We start from the raw sequence: 17,244 nt of genomic DNA on the forward strand, positions 1-17,244 counted from the left end.
AGCGGGGCTTTAAAACGAAAGACTAGGGACTTCCCTGGCAGTCCAGTGGTTAAGACGCCTCAATTCCATTGCAAGGGACTGGATTCAATTCCTGGCTGGGGAGCTAAGATGCTGCACAACACAGCCTAAAAATAAATAAATAAAAACTAAGGTGTATAGCTTGAAAGTGCTCACCTGAATTCTACGAAGTAAATGAAAATTCACATAAACTTAGACACATCCTGGCAACAATCAGGATTGTAAGGGTTTAATTTTTTTTTTCCCCTTATAAGCATCTATGCAGGGCTTCCCTAGTGGCTCAGATCGTAAAGAATCTGCCTGAAATGCAGGAGAGCCGAGTTCGATCCCTGGGTTGGGAAGATCCCCTGGAGAAGGAAATGGTAACCCACTCCAGTGTTGTTGCCTGGAGAATTCCATGAGCAGAGACTGGAGGACGACAGTTCATGGGGTCACATAGAGTCAGACACGACTGAGCAACTAACACTTTCACTTTCATCTATGCATCAGGGGAAAGGCCAGTATCAAAGGAAGAAAAATAAAGGTAAACACAGGGTTCTCATGTGCTGCCTTTAATGCCAGCAAGCCATAGATAAGTTTTGATAAGGAAAGTTTTTTAACCCAAGAATTTTGTGCCCAGTCCAATTTACAAAGTCCTCAGAAATGTACCATTGTTTCCAAGAAGGACCTGAAAAGTGAAGTCGCTCAGTTGTGTCCGACTCTTTGCGACCCCATGGACTGTAGGCCTACCAGGCTTCCCCGTCCATGGGATTCTCCAGGCCAGGGTACTGAAGTGGGTTGCCATTTCCTTCTCCAGGGGATCTTCCCAACCCAGGGATCGAACCCCGGTCTACCCTCATTGTAGGCAGACGCTTTACTGTCGAAGCCATTAGGGAAGCCTGAAGCACATTCTAATTCCCCGAAGCATTTTCTCTATGCTGCTGCCCTCCAGAGATCCTGGATTTGTGTTCACATCTTTCCCAGTCTGCAGCACACTGCTTGCCGCCTACTTGAGAAGCTCAAAATGTATGTGTTCATACATTAAGACAGACTTTCATCCCCTTGTTTTCTTCCCTGCGCCCCGTCCACTGTCTTCCGTGGAGTTGCTCAAACACACCTATCTTCCTGTCTACTTGGGAGCCACTACACTCTGGGTGCCTTCTGCCCAAATGCCCTTCCCTCCCCTGCCCACACATCTCGCTTCTGCTGCCCTCATATAGTCATTCAAGAGTCATTTTCTGAGGACTCCCCTGGTGGTCCAGTGGCTAAGACTCTTCGCTCCCAATGTAGGGGGCCTGAGTTTGATCCTTGGTCACATGCCGCAGCCAAAGATCCCACGTGCCACATCTGAGACCCTGTGCTGTCAAATAAATAAAACTCAAACAGAAGTCATTTTCTCATTGAGGCTTTCCCTGGTTGGCCTGTGTAACTTATAACCTACATCTGCCTCACCTTTCTTTTTTTTTTTTTAATACTTATTTTGGCTGTTCCAGGTCTTAGTTGCAGCACACAGGATCTTCCATCTTCATTGTAGCATGCGGCATCTTATTTATTTGTTTGGATTATTGTCTAGATAGACAGATTCTCTAATGCATTCACAAGACCTAGAACAGTGCCTGGCACGTAGTAGATACAGCATGAATACTTGTTGTGAGTCATGTTTTCTGCCAGGCCAGTTAGTTCAACAAGCAAACCATGCCATTGGAGACCCAGGTTCTTTCCATTTCTGCTGTTGGCCTTCAGCCCTTTGGCTACCCAACTCAGTGCCTGCTGTGTAGACAGTCTTCACAGACAATCACCCAATAAATCAATGTGTGAATTGCCAGGAAAATTCTGTATAGAAGACATACATGCAAATTTCCTTTCTTTAATAGGATACGATGACAGAATTAGCAAAGAACTTACATTTTTCCTTTTAAGCAGTATTTGTTAGAGAGTGGTGGGTATGTTTACTTAGAATTAAGAGTTTTCCCCCTCAATTTTCATTAGGTTCCTATTTGCCTTTGCCTCTATTATATGTTAATCCACCACTATGAGTGTACAGGTACTTTTTTTTTTTTTTTTTTTGGCTGTGCTGTGTGGCTTGTGGGATCCTATTCCATGATCAAGGATTGAAACCATGCCCCCTGCAGTGGAAGCTGGGAGTCCTAACAACTGGACCACCGGGAAAATCCTGGACTGGTCCTTTAGGAACAAACCAACTTCCTTTTCTCCTGAAGTCTTACATTTAAGCAGTCTCCTGAGAATAATTTTAAGAAAAGATTCCCTCAAGCAGTCAACAGACAATTGATTGTGGATAGAGCATATTTCTTAAATATATAAAATCAGTTACAGTTAGTGACCCAGTGCAACTCTGGGGATCTTTGCTGGGCAGCCTGTTGACTGGTCTATGTCTGCTTTGCGGGACATGGATACCACAATTAAGGCTCCCCTTTGCCTGACCTGAAAGCCTTATCTTTCTGATCTCTGAAATTCAGATCAGGAAGAAAAGGAGGTAGTGAACGAAGCCTAGGAGGCAGGAGGCTTTGTAAAGACCTCAAACCACTAACTTCCCCAGTGGTTTAGTGGTAAAGAATCTGCTTGCAATGCAAGAGACGCAGGAGATGTGGGTTTGATCCCTGGATCGGGAAGATCCCCTGGAGGAGGAAATGGCAACCCACTCTGGTATTCTTCCTTGGAGAATGACATGGACAAAGGAGCCTGGTGGGCTACAGTCCATGGGGTCGCAAAGAGTCAGATATGGCTGAGCAACTGAACATGCCTGAATGCAAAGCAGTTATTGAAAGAAACAACTTTTGAAGAGGTGGCTGGTTCGTCTGTAGTGGAGCATTGGCTTTACTTACAGCTTGGAGTAAAGTCATGAACAGTAGAAGGGAGGATACATTGCTTCCTGGGGACCAGGAGTTTCCAGAACTTTGGCTTGGACCAACCCTAGAAAGGGGCTTCCCTGGTGGCTCAGCAGTAAAGAATCAGCCTGCCAGTGCAGGAGACACAGGGTCGATCCCTGGTTTGAGAAGATGCTCTGGAGAAGTAAATGGCAACCCACTGCAGTAATCTTGCCTGGGAAATCCCATGGACAGAGGAGCCTGGTGGGCTACAGCCCATGAGGTCTCAAACAGCTGGACACGACTGAGTGACTGCACAACAACCACCCTAGAAACAGGGAATAGACGAGGAATACCTGCGCTGGTAAAGGGTTGGGTCTGTGTGACGGGACGGAAGGATTGGAGCACAAGGCAGGCTGAGATGCTTTGCTTTAGGTAAAACTGGCCTTGCCTAGCTCCCTTGCCCAGGTAACATCTGTGTCCTGGCTTGTGTGTGCTCTCTGCACTGTACAAGGGACTGTCCGCTGGTTCTCCACATCCCTGTCCTTGACCTGGCTTCGTGCTGCAAACATCATGTCCCTGGAGGACAGCAAAGGAGAAAAATCAGTGGGAAACTTTTCTTGGGATGAGAGCCTCCAAGGAGAGCTTTCCCTGAGTCAGCCCTAAAGGAGTTGATCTTTTATAAAATAATTTTGTATGTTTGTTTATTTCTGGCTGTACTGGGTTTTCACTGCGACGCGGCCTTTCTCTGGTTGCAGCAAGCGGAGGCTTCTTGTCTGCAGTGGCTTTTTTTGTTGCAAAGCTCAGGCTGCAGAAAGCAGGCTTAGTTGATTGTGGTGCTAGGGACATGTGGAATCTTCCTGGGCCAGGGATCGAACCCATGGCTCCTGCATTGGCAGATGGGCTCTTTACCACTGAACCACTAGAGGAGCCCAAGAGACCAAGTTTTGCTAATCATCTCCAGAGACTGCATATTCCCAGCCTGATAAGGAAAAGTCTACCTTCCTTTTTCTTTCTGTGAACTCACCACCTTCCCGTCCGTTTTCTGGACAATGATGCCACCTAATGGAAACCAATAATAACTCACAGAGTGTTTTAAGTGAGGAGACTGCATTTTCCAATATAACTCATGTTTCCCTGCTTTGTGCTTAACTCTGACACCCATTCAGTGCTGTTCACCAGTTTCTGATGAAGACAGCACATGGCCAGTCCTACTTTCATAACACCGTTAAGTATTTTAGGATGGCTCTGTGTACCTATATTCAGTTATCACATAATACACATTAAATATATTACAATCTTGTTTGTCAATTATATCTAAATAAAGCTGAAAATTTTAATTTAAAAAAGATGGCTATAAATGATGTAAATAACAGATGCACAAGAAGTCCAAGTGAATGGAGATATGTCAAAATGATAATAGGTACTGGGTTATGCTAGTGTGACAGTGGACATGGTGGGGTTGTTGGGGTTTATTGTGTGTGTGATTGTGGTTTCTAAATGTTTTAAAATATAGCCTGTATTTTCTTCCTTAGGAAATTTACATTCGTCATATGTATATTTTTAATAGATAATAAAGTTGGAAAACACAAGAAAAACAAAATCATTTGTACTCCCACCATTCAAATATACTTACTGTTTACATTTTGGTATGCTTCTATTTTTCTTTTCTCTTTTTGGCCGTGATGTGCAGCTTGCAGGACCTTAGTTCCCCAACCAGGGATTGAACCCAGGCCATGGCAGTGAAGTGCCGAGTCCTAACCACTGGACCACCAGGGAATACCCGCTAGTCTTTTTAATTTTTTTATCATAAAATTTACATGTTTTAAAAAAACTGTAATTTTTAAATTGCACATTCATTCTGTGTATTTCTTTTATCATTTACTATCACTCTTAGTAATAATTCTATTGGTTTTTATAATAAAAAAATCTCCCTTTATTGACTTCCCTGGTGGTCCAGGGGCTAAGACCCTGGCTGCCAATGCAGAGGGCCCCAGTTTGATCCCTGGTCAGGGAGCTAGTTCCCATGTGCCTCTAGTAAGAGTTCGAATGTCGCAAGTGAAGATCATGCATGCCACAGCTAAGACCTGACACAGTCAAATAAATAAACATTTTTTAAAAAGAACCTCCCAAAGCTAAATTATGCCTTGGGAAGGAAAAAAACACCTTTTAAAAAAGTTAATAATAAGTAAATAAAATTAAAATCGCCCTTCAGATAAAGCTGCTTCCATGAAACCTGAATGCATCATTGATTGCATCAGAATCCTGTTAATAGAAATCTGACCTTAAAATAATCTTTTAATATTCTTATTTGTGTTACGTGTTCTTGTACGTGGAGACCTCTTCAAAAGCCAGTAAGGGAACAGGTGAAAGAAGAAAATAATTTAGTATACCTGCAACTACAAGCAACGCCCAAGGAGCCCACCAAGGGAAGCCATAGGAAGTTGTCCAAGAGGAGGTACCGGCAGCCCAGCCGTGTACCAGCGCCACCTAGTGGTTGTGGTTGCGAACGTCTGAAATCTCCGTCTCGGTTCTGCAGGTCTAGGAGCTGGGCCTCTCGGTTCCAAGCCTTGCCCCAGGACTCTGCCTCTCATCTCCGCTTAGACTACTGAAAACAGAGCAAGGCTACTGTCAGTGCACGAATACTTAGGAGATGTACCTATCGTAGCTTGCATGATGAGCACCAAAGGGGCACCAACTAAAAGGCAAAAATTGCTCATGGAATCTATGAAATGAAACATTCAACCGGAAAGACAGAAGTTTGGAATTCTGGCCCCTGAGATGCCATCAAATTATCATCCTTTTTACAGATCTCTTTTTTTAAAGACATCTCTCTTCCACTTGGAACTCATTTACCTTATTATCCAAAAAGATGAGTATATGTCCTTTCTCTGATAGATGTTTTGATTGGGCTGTTGGGTTGGCAGGTGATGCAAGAGGAGACACCCTGGTTTGTTAACATGTAAAGGGCTAATATGAATCCAGTTTTGTGACTTACTACCTCTGTGACTCAGGCTACATCACTTCATCTTTCCATACTCTGTTTCCTTATTCCTCAAACCAAGATAATCATAGCTCCTTTAGTAGGTTATAATAAGGACACTAGCCATTTTTGTAATAAAAATCCTTACTGTTAAGTGAGATTAGGTTAAAACAATTAAAAATACAGTTTACTGATTCCAGGGCACACAGGTTTCCCCCCCTTTTCAACATTTCTGAAATCATGATGTGTTGGTGACACGCCTGAGTTTTTACTTTCTTTTTTAAAAAATTTATGTTTATTTTATTTACTTAGCTGCACCATGTCTCACTTGTGGCATGCAGGATCTTTTAGTTGTGGTATGTAGGATCTCGTTTCCTGACCAGGAATCGAACCCAGGCCTCCTGCATTGGAATGTGGAGTCTTAACCACTGGACCACCAGGGATGTCCCTGTTTTTGCTTTCTTAACAGTTTTATAAAATGTGCTCCTTACATTTGCTGATGTTTAAAATGAAATGTGATAATTAGATCAGCAGGGTGTTTGATACGCTCCAGAGAGAACAGTTCTAAGTGCCCTTGGTAGCATCTGTAAATGTAAACCTTGAACATGACAAGTGGTTATATGTGGCCTGGTGGTGACAGTTCTCTCAGTGCTCTGTTCCCAGTCTCAGACTTGAACCCATGAGCTACTATTTCTAAGAAGTTTATTTGGCAAGCAAGTGTTGAGCCTTTCAAAATTCACTGAGATTACACAGAGCATGATTCATAATTCAGCAGTCTGTACCATTTAGCACACAGTGTACATGAAGTGAGTGATGGTGGGCTGTTTTGAAGAGGGTATGTAGGAGGCTGGGTTTAATCCCTTTTAATTCTGTTGTTTCTTTTTCTGCTGTATTTGTTGTTCAGTCATGAAGTCTTATCCAACTCTTTGTGACCCCACGAACTGCAACACGCCAGGTTTCCCTGTCCTTCACTATCTCCCTGAATTTGCTCTAATCCATGTACATTGAGTCAGTGATGCCTTCCAACCATCTCATCCTCTGTCATCGCCTTCTCCTCTACCCTCAGTCTTTCCTAACATCAAGGTCTTTTTTCCAACGAGTTGGCTCTTCATATCAGGTGGCCAAAGTATTGGATCTAAAGTCCTTCCAATAAATATTCAGAACTCATTTAATTTAGGACTGACTGGTTTGATCTCTTTGCAGTCCAAGGGACTCTCAAGAATCTTCTCAAGCACGACAGTTCGAAAGCATCAACTCTTCAGTGCTTAGCCCTCTTCCAACTCTCACATCCTTACATGACTACTGGAAAAACCATAGCTTTGACTAGACGGACCTTTGTCAGCAAAGTGATGTCTCTGTTTTTTAATATACTTTCTAGGTTTGTCACAGCTTTTCTTCCAAGGGGCAAATAGACTGCTACTTTCTCTTAAGTTCTCTACAAGGGCTGAATGCGATGCTGCATGGAAAATACCTGGCACATAGTCAACTCAGTAAATAACCACAGATTTTACAGGCATGCCTCGTTTTATTGTACTTTACTTTCCTGTGCTTCACAGATACTGCATTTTTTTATGAATTAGAGATTTATCCAGCAAGTCTATCAGCATCATTTTTCCAACAATCTTTGCTCACTTTGTATCTCTGTCACATTTTGGTGATTCTTGCAATATTTCCAACTCTTTCCTTATTATTATATTTGTTGTGGTGGCTTGTGATCAGTCATCTTTGATGTCACTGTAGCAAAAAGGTTACAACTCACTAATGGCTCAGTTGATGATTAGCATCTTTTAACAAGGTGTTTTTGATTAGAGTATGTATGGGGATTTTTTGCCTTTTCATACTATTCATGGGGTTCTCAGTATAAAAAGGCAAATATATATATATATATATATATGTATATATATGATGACACAGGATGAAATGGTTAGATGGCATCACCGACTCAATGGACATGAGTTTCAGCAAACTCCGGGAGATGACGAAGGACAGGGAAGCCTGGGGTGCTGCAGTCCATGGGGTTGCAAAGAGTCAGACACAACTAAGGGACTGAACAACAACAACAAATGTATTTTTTTTAAGATATAATGCCATTGCACACCTAACACTGCATGTGCTCAGTCGTGTCCAACTCTGCAACCCAGTGGACTGTAGAACACCAAGCTCTTCTGTCCATGGAATTCTCCAGGCAAGAATACTGGAGTGGGTTGCCATGCCCTCCTCCAGGGGATCTTCCTAACCCAGGGATCAAACTCGAGTCTCCTGCATTGCAGGCAGATTTTTTACTACTGAGCCACCAGGGCTTCCCCATACTTAACATTATAGAATAGTATAAGTGTAACTTTTATATGCACTGGGAAACCAAAATCATTGTGTCTTTCACTTTTCTGCAGCAGTCTGAAAGCAAACCTGCAGTATCTCTGAGGCCCGTCTGTACTCCATCTCCTTGGCAACTGGCCCTAGTCTCTTTCTCTCTGTCTTTCAGTCTAATAAAGTTCCTGTTGTTCAGCACCCGCACCACATGCATCCGTTGACGCCCCTCATCACCTACAGCAACGACCACTTCTCCCCCGGCTCCCCTCCCACACACCTCTCCCCAGAGATCGATCCAAAGACAGGTGAGTTGGCTGCCGCTCAGGCTGGCCCAGGTAACTCAGAAGAGAATTGTCTGAGGAGTCACACGTGCTGACAAAGCAAGAGTCTTTATTGGGAAGGGGCACCCCCATGGAGAACAGTATGATAAGGGAGCCCAGGAGGGCTCTGACATGTGGCTCACAGACTCAGGTTTTACGGTGATGGGGTTAGTTTCTGAGTTGTCTTTAGCCAATTGTTCTGACTCAGGGTCCTTCCTGGTGGCGCACACATTACTCAGCCAAGATGGATGGCAGTTGGAAGGATCCTGGGAGGTGGTAGGATACATGGCGTCTCATTTTGACCTTTCGCAAACTCTCCCGGTTGGTGGTGGCTTATTAGTTCCATGTTCCTTGCCAGGACCTCCTGTCGTAAAATAACTCCCACAAATGGTTTCTATGGTACCTGGCCAGGGTGGGCAGTTTCAGTCAGTGTGTTTCCCCTTATAAGTATAGATACAAGTATAGTTTCCACTTATAAGTAGAGATACAAGGCAAGAGACTGAGTTGACTTTTTTCTCAACTTGCTCACCCACACTGTTCATCCCAGAGAGAGCCATCGTTTTCATAAAATTCCCATAGAGTTGCTGTGGCTCAGAGCATTTCTGGAGTCCCTCTTTAGACAGCTATTACAAGTTACAGATAATAGGGAGGATAAATGTGGAACGGATGTCATCGAGTCCAAGTTCAGTCTGCTCACCACATGACAGGCCTGTAATTGGGAGGCAAGGAATAACAACTTTACTCAGAAAGCTGGGTATCCAAGAAGGTAGTGGACTAATGTCCTAGAGAACCATCTTATCGGAGTCTGGATGCCAGTTTCTTTTATAGAACAGAGAGGGGGAGGAAGTAAAATAAAAAGGCCCTAAGTCTTGCAGAATATCTCCTGGCTTGGCCTGCATCAGGACAGAGATGTGTTAATTTCTTCTTGCAGCCAGTCACAGGTGGGCCAGATCATCAGAACAGTCTGTTTCCAACAGAGGTTCCCTGAGACAGGCCATTATGTATGCTTGCAGCTTATATACAGCATCTTTTCAACAATTATAGTAACAAGAGCATGGAGAGCAAAGGTTAAAGTAAAAAAAAAAAAAACAGATCCAACGTGGAATCAGCTACTGTTCTTCCCTGTTACACGGAAATCTGAAGTTTATTTTTCCACGAATGAAACAGGTTTTCCAGCTGATGACTCCGGAGATAAGCTTGGGTTTCTCAGTCCAAGATTTCCTGCCTGTGTCTTGGACACCTCCAATATAAGCAGTTGGAAGTTACTGGTGACTGAGGGCAGAAACAGTGAAAGAAAGGGCACTGCAAGCTGCAGAGCATCTGGGAACAAAGGGTAGCCTCCTGTTTGATGTGACTTTAAGGTGTAGGGCCAAGGAACTGTCTGACACACTTCTCCTTGGAAGCAGGAATTCCCCGGCCCCCTCATCCATCCGAGCTGTCTCCATATTACCCACTGTCTCCTGGAGCTGTTGGGCAAATCCCACATCCCCTCAGCTGGCTCGTCCCACAGTAAGGAAACTTACAACCTTTCTTATCCCTCCTTCCTTACACTGAGCTCTGCCTCCTGTATCTCCAGCTTGTCTTTGGGGTCCAAATACAGATGGCCCGCCCCCCCCCCCCCAATCCCCATCCCCACAGTGGAGGCCTCTCACCAAGCCCAGAACTTCCCCAGGGCATCAGAACAAATTCCCCAGACAGCATCTTCCCAACTCCCACTTCCTACTTATTGCCTTTTACTTATCATCCTGTCTTCCCAACCCCTTCTCCGGCCCTATGAACGTTCCCATTTCAGCCAGTTTCCTGACCAGATTTCCTTACTCCTGGCCCTTATAGGCAAGGACAGCCCATGTACTCCCTTCCTCCCGGTGGCTTCAGGCACCCCTACCCTGCCCTCGCCATGAATGCCTCGATGTCCAGGTGAGTCCTGGGGCTGTGAGCGGGGAAGTGGCAGCACAGGGAATGCTTGTCTACTGGCTCCCCTGCACAGTTTTCTCTTGGCAGTAAGCAAAGAGGCAGGTGCTCACCTTTCCTCCCCGCCTCTCTGATTAGTTGTGGGGTGGAGACAACAGGCTCTGCTCACTCTTGCCCCATCTCTGTCTCTAAGAGGAGAATTTTAAAGCCCTTGCACTCAGTCCTCCTGCATGTTCCCCTACGGGCTGGGCAGGGCTTGGTGGCATTGAAGCATTTTGAATATGTCAGACTGGAGCCAGAGGCTGGGAGATTAATTGTTCCTGAAATGATGTCATGAGAAGAGAACTATGAAAGAGGATGTCCATCTCAGGGGTCGACCTACCTGACAATGGTACCACCAATGATAAAAAAAAAAAAATACAACCCAGAGCATAAGCCTTTCTTTCCTTTCCCCTGTGTACCTGGCCTCCGACCTCCTGCATCTTCTGTTTTTCATCCCACCTGCTTTCAGCACCGGATATAGGAACCCTGTGTGTTTGTGAGGGAAGGGAGGTTTGTTGGGTGTTTCCCAAAATGAGTTCTTTCGAGGTCAGTCAATAGCCTTCTCTGGCTCCAGCTCTGCCATGGCAGAGATGTTCACATGCCTCTGCCATCAAGGCTGGGTTCCACCAGGTCCTCTGCAAGTGACAAGCATTTAGCCTGAATCCCTCTGTTGTTTTTGTTTTCTCCTGGTTTGCAGCCTGGTTTCCAGTCGGTTCTCCCCTCACATGGTGGCTCCGGCCCATCCTGGTCTGCCCACCTCAGGGATCCCTCACCCCGCCATTGTCTCCCCCATCGTCAAGCAGGAACCAGCGCCCCCCAGCCTGAGCCCGGCTGTGAGCGCGTGAGTAATGGGCAGCCTGGTGGCAGGTGGCCAGTCTCTGAGCAGCAAGTGCCACTGATTCTTCTCCTGGGGACCTTCAGCCGGGGGCTCCCTAGGCCCCATCCTCCCCTCCTTGCGAACTGTTCTCTTTGACCCCTGGAATTCCCATCCTCTCAAAGACACCATACATCTTTTCTCACAGTAGGGGAAGCCCTACAATCAGGATTTTCAAAGTGAAAGAGAAACTGAGAGAGCTTTTAGCTTCCTTCCATGTCCCCCCAAACACTTGAAAATTTCAAGGGAAATTTTCTCAAGTCAACATGGTTGACTTGGGTCAGAGCTGAGTCCAGCACCACGGCCCACGCTTTGTCCACTGAAAATCAAAGTCTCATGGCCAAGGAGACCCGCCCCCGCTGTGTTTCTGCCTCCAGTGCTCTGCCCCCTCCTCTTTCTCACCTGGGGCCAGTCCATCTCAGCTCCCCCACCACCCTCTGCTCCTTTGTTAGGAAGTTGTCCTCTCCTAGAATATATATGGCTGGAGGTCAGTCAGAGACTAGGAACTGGGTGCCCAGGTGCTGAAAGTGGCCCTGGGCAACTTTCATTAGCTGCCAAGTTGCTCATCCCTCCTCCCCAGAGGCAGCCAGCCCTTAGCCTCCTTGAGAGATGACAGCTGACAAATGCTAACCTACAGCCTTGTGACTTCCCAGGAAATCACCAGTCACAGTGAAGAAAGAGGAAGAAAAGAAGCCCCACGTGAAGAAGCCTCTTAATGCCTTCATGTTATATATGAAGGAGATGAGGGCCAAGGTGGTGGCCGAGTGCACCCTGAAGGAGAGTGCAGCCATCAACCAGATCCTGGGGAGGAAGGTAAGGGCCGCCCCTGTGTTCCAGGCTGTGCAGCTCCACGTGCCCCACGCCCACCACTCTGTCCTCTTTGGTCCTCTCCACAGTGGCACAACCTGTCCCGAGAAGAACAGGCCAAGTACTACGAATTGGCCCGGAAGGAGCGGCAGCTTCACTCGCAGCTCTACCCGACCTGGTCAGCCCGGGACAACTACGTACGTGCCCACTCAGACACCAGGGGCAGCCTCCAAGTGAGGATTTGGGGGAGAAGGAAGCTGACTCCAGTGATAGAGGACCCTTAAGGCCAGGGAGAAGTCTGTATTTCTCTAGAAATGAGGAAGACACTTTATTTCTCAGGAGGGCCACAAGGACATGGTTTTGGTGTGCTGAGGACAGACTTAAATTTGTGCCTATCCCATTGCAAGTGGGGCATGCATGCATGCTAAGTCACTTCAGTTGTGTCTGACTCTTTGCAATTCTGTGATCTGTAGCCCACCAGGCTCCTCCATGCATGGGATTCTCCAGGCAAGAATACTGGAGTGGGTTGCCATTTCCTCCTCCAGGGAATCTTCCGGACCCAGGGATCAAACCTGTGTTTCTTAAGTCTCCTGCATTGGAGGGCAGGTTCTTAACCACTAGCACCACCTGGGAAGCCAATTGGAATTGGAAGTGGACTCAGCCTTTAATTCCATAATTCAGAGTGTGGTGTCAGCTGTATGCTAGTTCTGATGATCAGTGTCTCTAGCAAAGGGTTCCCAACCTGAGGCTCACAATGCCATGAGCTACTGCCTACATTTCTGATACCTCCCTGGAACTGGACAGGTTTTTAAATTTTATTTTTAAAAAATTTTTTGGTGGGGCTGCACGAGCTTTCTCTAGTTGTGATGTACAGGGGGTTCCTCTCTAGTTCCAGTGGGAAGGTTTCTCATTGCAGTGGATTCTCTTGTGAAGCACAGGCTCTAGAGTATGCAGGCTCAGTGGTTGTGGCACACGAGCTTAGTTGCCCCACAGCATGTGTGATCTTCCCAGACCAGGAATCGAACCCCATTGGCAGGTGGATTCTTAACCCCAGACTGCCAGGGAAGTCCTTGTATGTATGTTCTTACTTGCTCTTTTTCTGCTAAAAATCTTCATAGCTGAGTTAGTTTTTTTTTCCCCCTTTGGTGCCAACTGAGCCCACACCTTCAACAGTAAAAGCATATAGTCCTAACCACTGAATCGCCAGGGATTTCCAGCTGGATGAGATTTTCAGTGAGACCAGGGATGCCTCAAAAAAGATCAGGAACCTGACACTGTTCCAGAGAGAGAAATAGAAAACTAAGCCCGCAGGGCAGGGAAAGAATGAGACCTTCCAAGAAAGTCAGGGCCTATCTGAGCTGAGGGGAGGGAGGTGGCCCCCCAGAAAGGCTCACCGTGCCTCCTCGTAAGGCTGCTGCACAGAATGTGACCTGGGCGCCTGGTACAGAAAATATCCTGTCTCCCCACTTCATAACTGAATCCATCAGAAAAGCCGTTATTCTGTCCCTGGTTATTACCTTTTCCTTTGGCCATATCTTTCAGGGTAAGAAAAAGAAGAGGAAGCGAGAAAAGCAGCTGTCCCAGACGCAGTCCCAGCAGCAGCAAGTCCAAGAGGCAGACGGTAAGTCTTCAGGAGGGAACTGCGCCTTTACTTCTTTTACCCGCTGTGCCAGCTACACCTGCTGGCACCCTGTGCTTTGCTCTCTGATGGACATCGTGTCAACTCTGTGTTTTAATATTAATAGCTGCCATTTTCAAGGACTCTGCCTCATATACACTTGTGCGTGCATGCTAAGTCACTTTCATTGTGTCCAACTCTTTGCGACCCCATGGACTGCATCCCACCAGGCTCATCTGTCCATGGGGATTCTCCAGGCAAGAATACTGGAATGGGTTGTCATACTGTCCACCAGGGGCTCTTCCTGACCCAGGGATCGAACCTGTGTCTCTTATGTCTATATACATTGGCAGGCGGGTTCTTTACCAGTAGCACCACCTGGGTATACTCAGGTGGGTGTTATTATTACCCCTCTTTTGGAGATGATCAGTTCAGAGGCTCAGAGAAGTGAAAGGACTTTCCCGGTCATGCTGCTTGGTAAATGGAGGGAGGATTTGGTCCAGCACTTTGTCACTCGAAAGGTGCTCTTCAATTCAGTTGATTTGTGTCTTATTTGAGGGTTAGGTTCTAAAATCAATGCAGTAAAAGTAAAAACTGAATGTTGTTGAAATGAGCCTTGAAATTCCCTTAGGAACCCAGCCCCTTAGACACTAGCATACCACCTTACAGTGAATCCAGTAGATTCAGGTTTTCCTTCAATGTTTGGTTGGCCGAATATCAGAAATAATCATTTGCTTGGATTAGGAAGGCCCCTTTGTGCCACAAATATCTTTTTACATCAGAATCTCACCCAGCACAACTAGCCCATACCTTGGCCAGTATTTCAGTCACACCTCCCATCTCACACTCATTCCAGGACAAGGGTAGAACTAGTTTAGTTCCATCTAAAGGGCTTTGCAGGTGGCTTAGCTGGTAAAGAATCCTCCTGCAATGCAGGAGACCTGGGTTTGATCCCTGAGTAGGGAAGATCCCTAGAGAAGGGAATGGCAACCCACTCCAGTATTCTTGCCTGGAGAATTCCATGGACAGAAGAGCCTGGTGAGTTACAGTCCATAGGGTTGTGAACAGTGAGATGTGACTGAGCAGCTAACACACACACACTAAGTTGCTTTTTATCGCCTTTCCTTTCACTTCCTTTCCTAGCTTTCTAATACCTCTATAATTTGTGTATTCATCTCCATAGGAGTACACATAAGTTAACTGTGTATAGACGCAAAATCTGTTGAATTGGTGCTTGGCAGGCGCTCTACTATCTCTAAGAGGATCATAAACCAAAGATTTTAAAATAAACTGAATGGAGGTCCATCCCCCAAATGATAAGATTTAGGCAGGAAGATGATAATTTGCTAGAGAAGGAAATGGCAACCCACTCCATTATTCTTGCCGGGAGAATTCCAGGGACAGAGAAGCCTGACGGGCTACAATCCATAGCGGTGCAAGGAGGCGGACATCACTGAGCAGAGCACAGCATGATAATTTGATAAGCTCAGCTATTTTCCCTCCAGGCAGATACTGAACGGGGTCTTCGGCATTTTGGCACTGGCCCTTTTCTGTGCTCTGCTGCTGCTGCTGCTAAGTCACTTCAGTCGTGTCCGACTCTGTGCGACCCCACAGACCGCAGCCCACCAGGCTCCCCCGTCCCTGGGATTCTCCAGGCAAGAACACTGGAGTGGGTTGCCATTTCCTTCTCCGTGCTCTAGGTGTCATGAAAGCCTTAGACGTCATTTCAGGGTCTCACGTACCTCCCTGTACGCATGCTTGTTTCCCGGGTCATACGTACTACTTCCGCCTTTCCCAGCGTTCCTAGCGGCTGACTCTTTCTTGTTTGTTTCCCCCCCACCCCGCCCCGCCCCGCCCGCAGGTGCTCTGGCCTCCAAAACCAAGAAGCCATGTGTCCAGTACCTGCCCCCCGAGAAGCCCTGTGACAGCCCTGCTTCCTCCCACGGCAGCATGCTGGACTCCCCAGCTACCCCCTCCGCGGCCTTGGCCTCGCCGGCCGCCCCGGCCGCCACCCACTCGGAGCAAGCCCAGCCCCTTTCCCTCACCACCAAGCCAGAGACCCGGGCCCAGCTGGCTCTCCACTCGGCTGCCTTCCTGTCATCAAAGGCTGCCGCCACCTCTTCTGGCCAGATGGGTAGCCAGCCCCCGCTCCTGTCCCGGCCCCTCCCTTTGGGGTCCATGCCCACAGCTCTGCTGACGTCCCCTCCATCCTTCCCCGCCACGCTCCACGCCCACCAGGCCCTCCCGGTGCTCCAGGCCCAGCCTCTGTCCTTGGTCACCAAGTCTGCCCACTAAGCTGCCCCCCTTGACCTATGCAGGCTGTCACGTGACTCATCGAGTAGTAAGGATGCAGAAGGAAAAAAAAAAGGAAACTTTATTGGTCAATATTTGACCACTCTGGACTGTTCTGTAAAGTGACTGGTAACAGCAGCACTTTACGTTTTGTAGATGTAACCAGTAGCTGATCTTAAGGCTTTTTTAAAAAAAACAAACAAACAAAAATCTTAAAAAAAAAAAAAGAAAACGAGAACCGAAAAGTAGTGTGTTATTCTTCCTGTATGTGCAGCGGTGGATGGACCTGGGCAGAAGGCACCCCTTTCTCTACCTCCTGGACTCTCTGCCCTCCCTCCTCTCCCCATCGTCCTTGCACATCCAACCCCCCACCCCCTGCTTCCTGGCTCCCCTCAATCCAGCTTACATGTTGGCCCTTGTTGCCATTTCTAGCCTCTTCATCTACAACCCATTCCTTGACATTCCCTTTTACTTGGCCCACGTTTTTCTCCTGTGGGTTCATGCCTTCATCTTCGTCCTCTGCCCAGTGTAAGGCTGTCACCACGTGAGAAGACACCTTGGCCTCCGTTGTCTCCACCAGCGCACCTTTCCCTCAGTGGCCCTAAACCACCCCCACCCCACCAGCCTCCAGCTTTCTGTGGAGGAAGAGGTCCTCTAAAGTGGTTCTCCCCTGCATTTAAAGGGACTCAAGGTGCCTGCCACTTCCTCAGCGAAGAAGCCTGTGTTCCACCCCCTTACCAGTCAAGATGTCCCCTCACAGCCCTGGAGTGGCAGACAGGCCTGGCTCCTGTCACCCGGGAATGTGCTAGCACAATCTGCCAAAGCTCTGAGACCCTCCTCCCTCCCCAATCACCTCACATGCTTCTTCTGTGTGTATTTCTTTTCATTTTTATGGGGTTTTTTGGAGCAATTTAAACTCCCAGTTGTTTATTTTCACAAAAGAAAATAAAATTGCAGTTGCAAGACTTGGCTGAGTATTTTAGTCCTTTGTTGACTCAAGCCCCTTTCTTCACACCAAAAGCTGTGTAAGATTTTTACAGAATGCAAAGGAGGAATGCCTCTTGAAAGGGGATGTAAGTCATGCCCGACAGAACTAGAAAAATCTAATCCCGTTTTCAGCCTTGAATGTGCACAGACCAGTCAGTATAGATAACTGAGATCCAAAGGGATGAATCTTTTTATTTTCATTTGTCTTCTTGTAATTGCCAAGATGGGAGGGGTATCCTTGGGTTTCTTTGCACACACCAAGCACTGGAATTCATTTT

The 17,244-nt window shown here is 46.8% G+C and overlaps 1 protein-coding gene across 1 annotated transcript in view; it reads left to right on the forward strand.

Annotated features, from left to right (window-relative positions):
- Positions 1 to 16,946, forward strand: part of TCF7L1 (transcription factor 7 like 1) — a 189,576-nt gene extending 172,630 nt beyond the window's left edge. Inside the window, exons 5-12 of the mRNA XM_065927283.1 lie at positions 8,288 to 8,420; positions 9,842 to 9,944; positions 10,269 to 10,352; positions 11,086 to 11,229; positions 11,916 to 12,075; positions 12,159 to 12,266; positions 13,612 to 13,690; positions 15,549 to 16,946. Of these exons, the coding sequence (XP_065783355.1) occupies positions 8,288 to 8,420; positions 9,842 to 9,944; positions 10,269 to 10,352; positions 11,086 to 11,229; positions 11,916 to 12,075; positions 12,159 to 12,266; positions 13,612 to 13,690; positions 15,549 to 15,982 (1,245 nt within the window). The 3' untranslated portion in view covers positions 15,983 to 16,946. The remainder of the gene's footprint in view (positions 1 to 8,287; positions 8,421 to 9,841; positions 9,945 to 10,268; positions 10,353 to 11,085; positions 11,230 to 11,915; positions 12,076 to 12,158; positions 12,267 to 13,611; positions 13,691 to 15,548) is intronic.
- Positions 16,947 to 17,244: the final 298 nt, after the last annotated feature.

This window comes from Muntiacus reevesi, chromosome 3, assembly GCF_963930625.1.
Source record: "Muntiacus reevesi chromosome 3, mMunRee1.1, whole genome shotgun sequence".
Classification (NCBI taxonomy): Eukaryota; Metazoa; Chordata; class Mammalia; order Artiodactyla; family Cervidae; genus Muntiacus; species Muntiacus reevesi.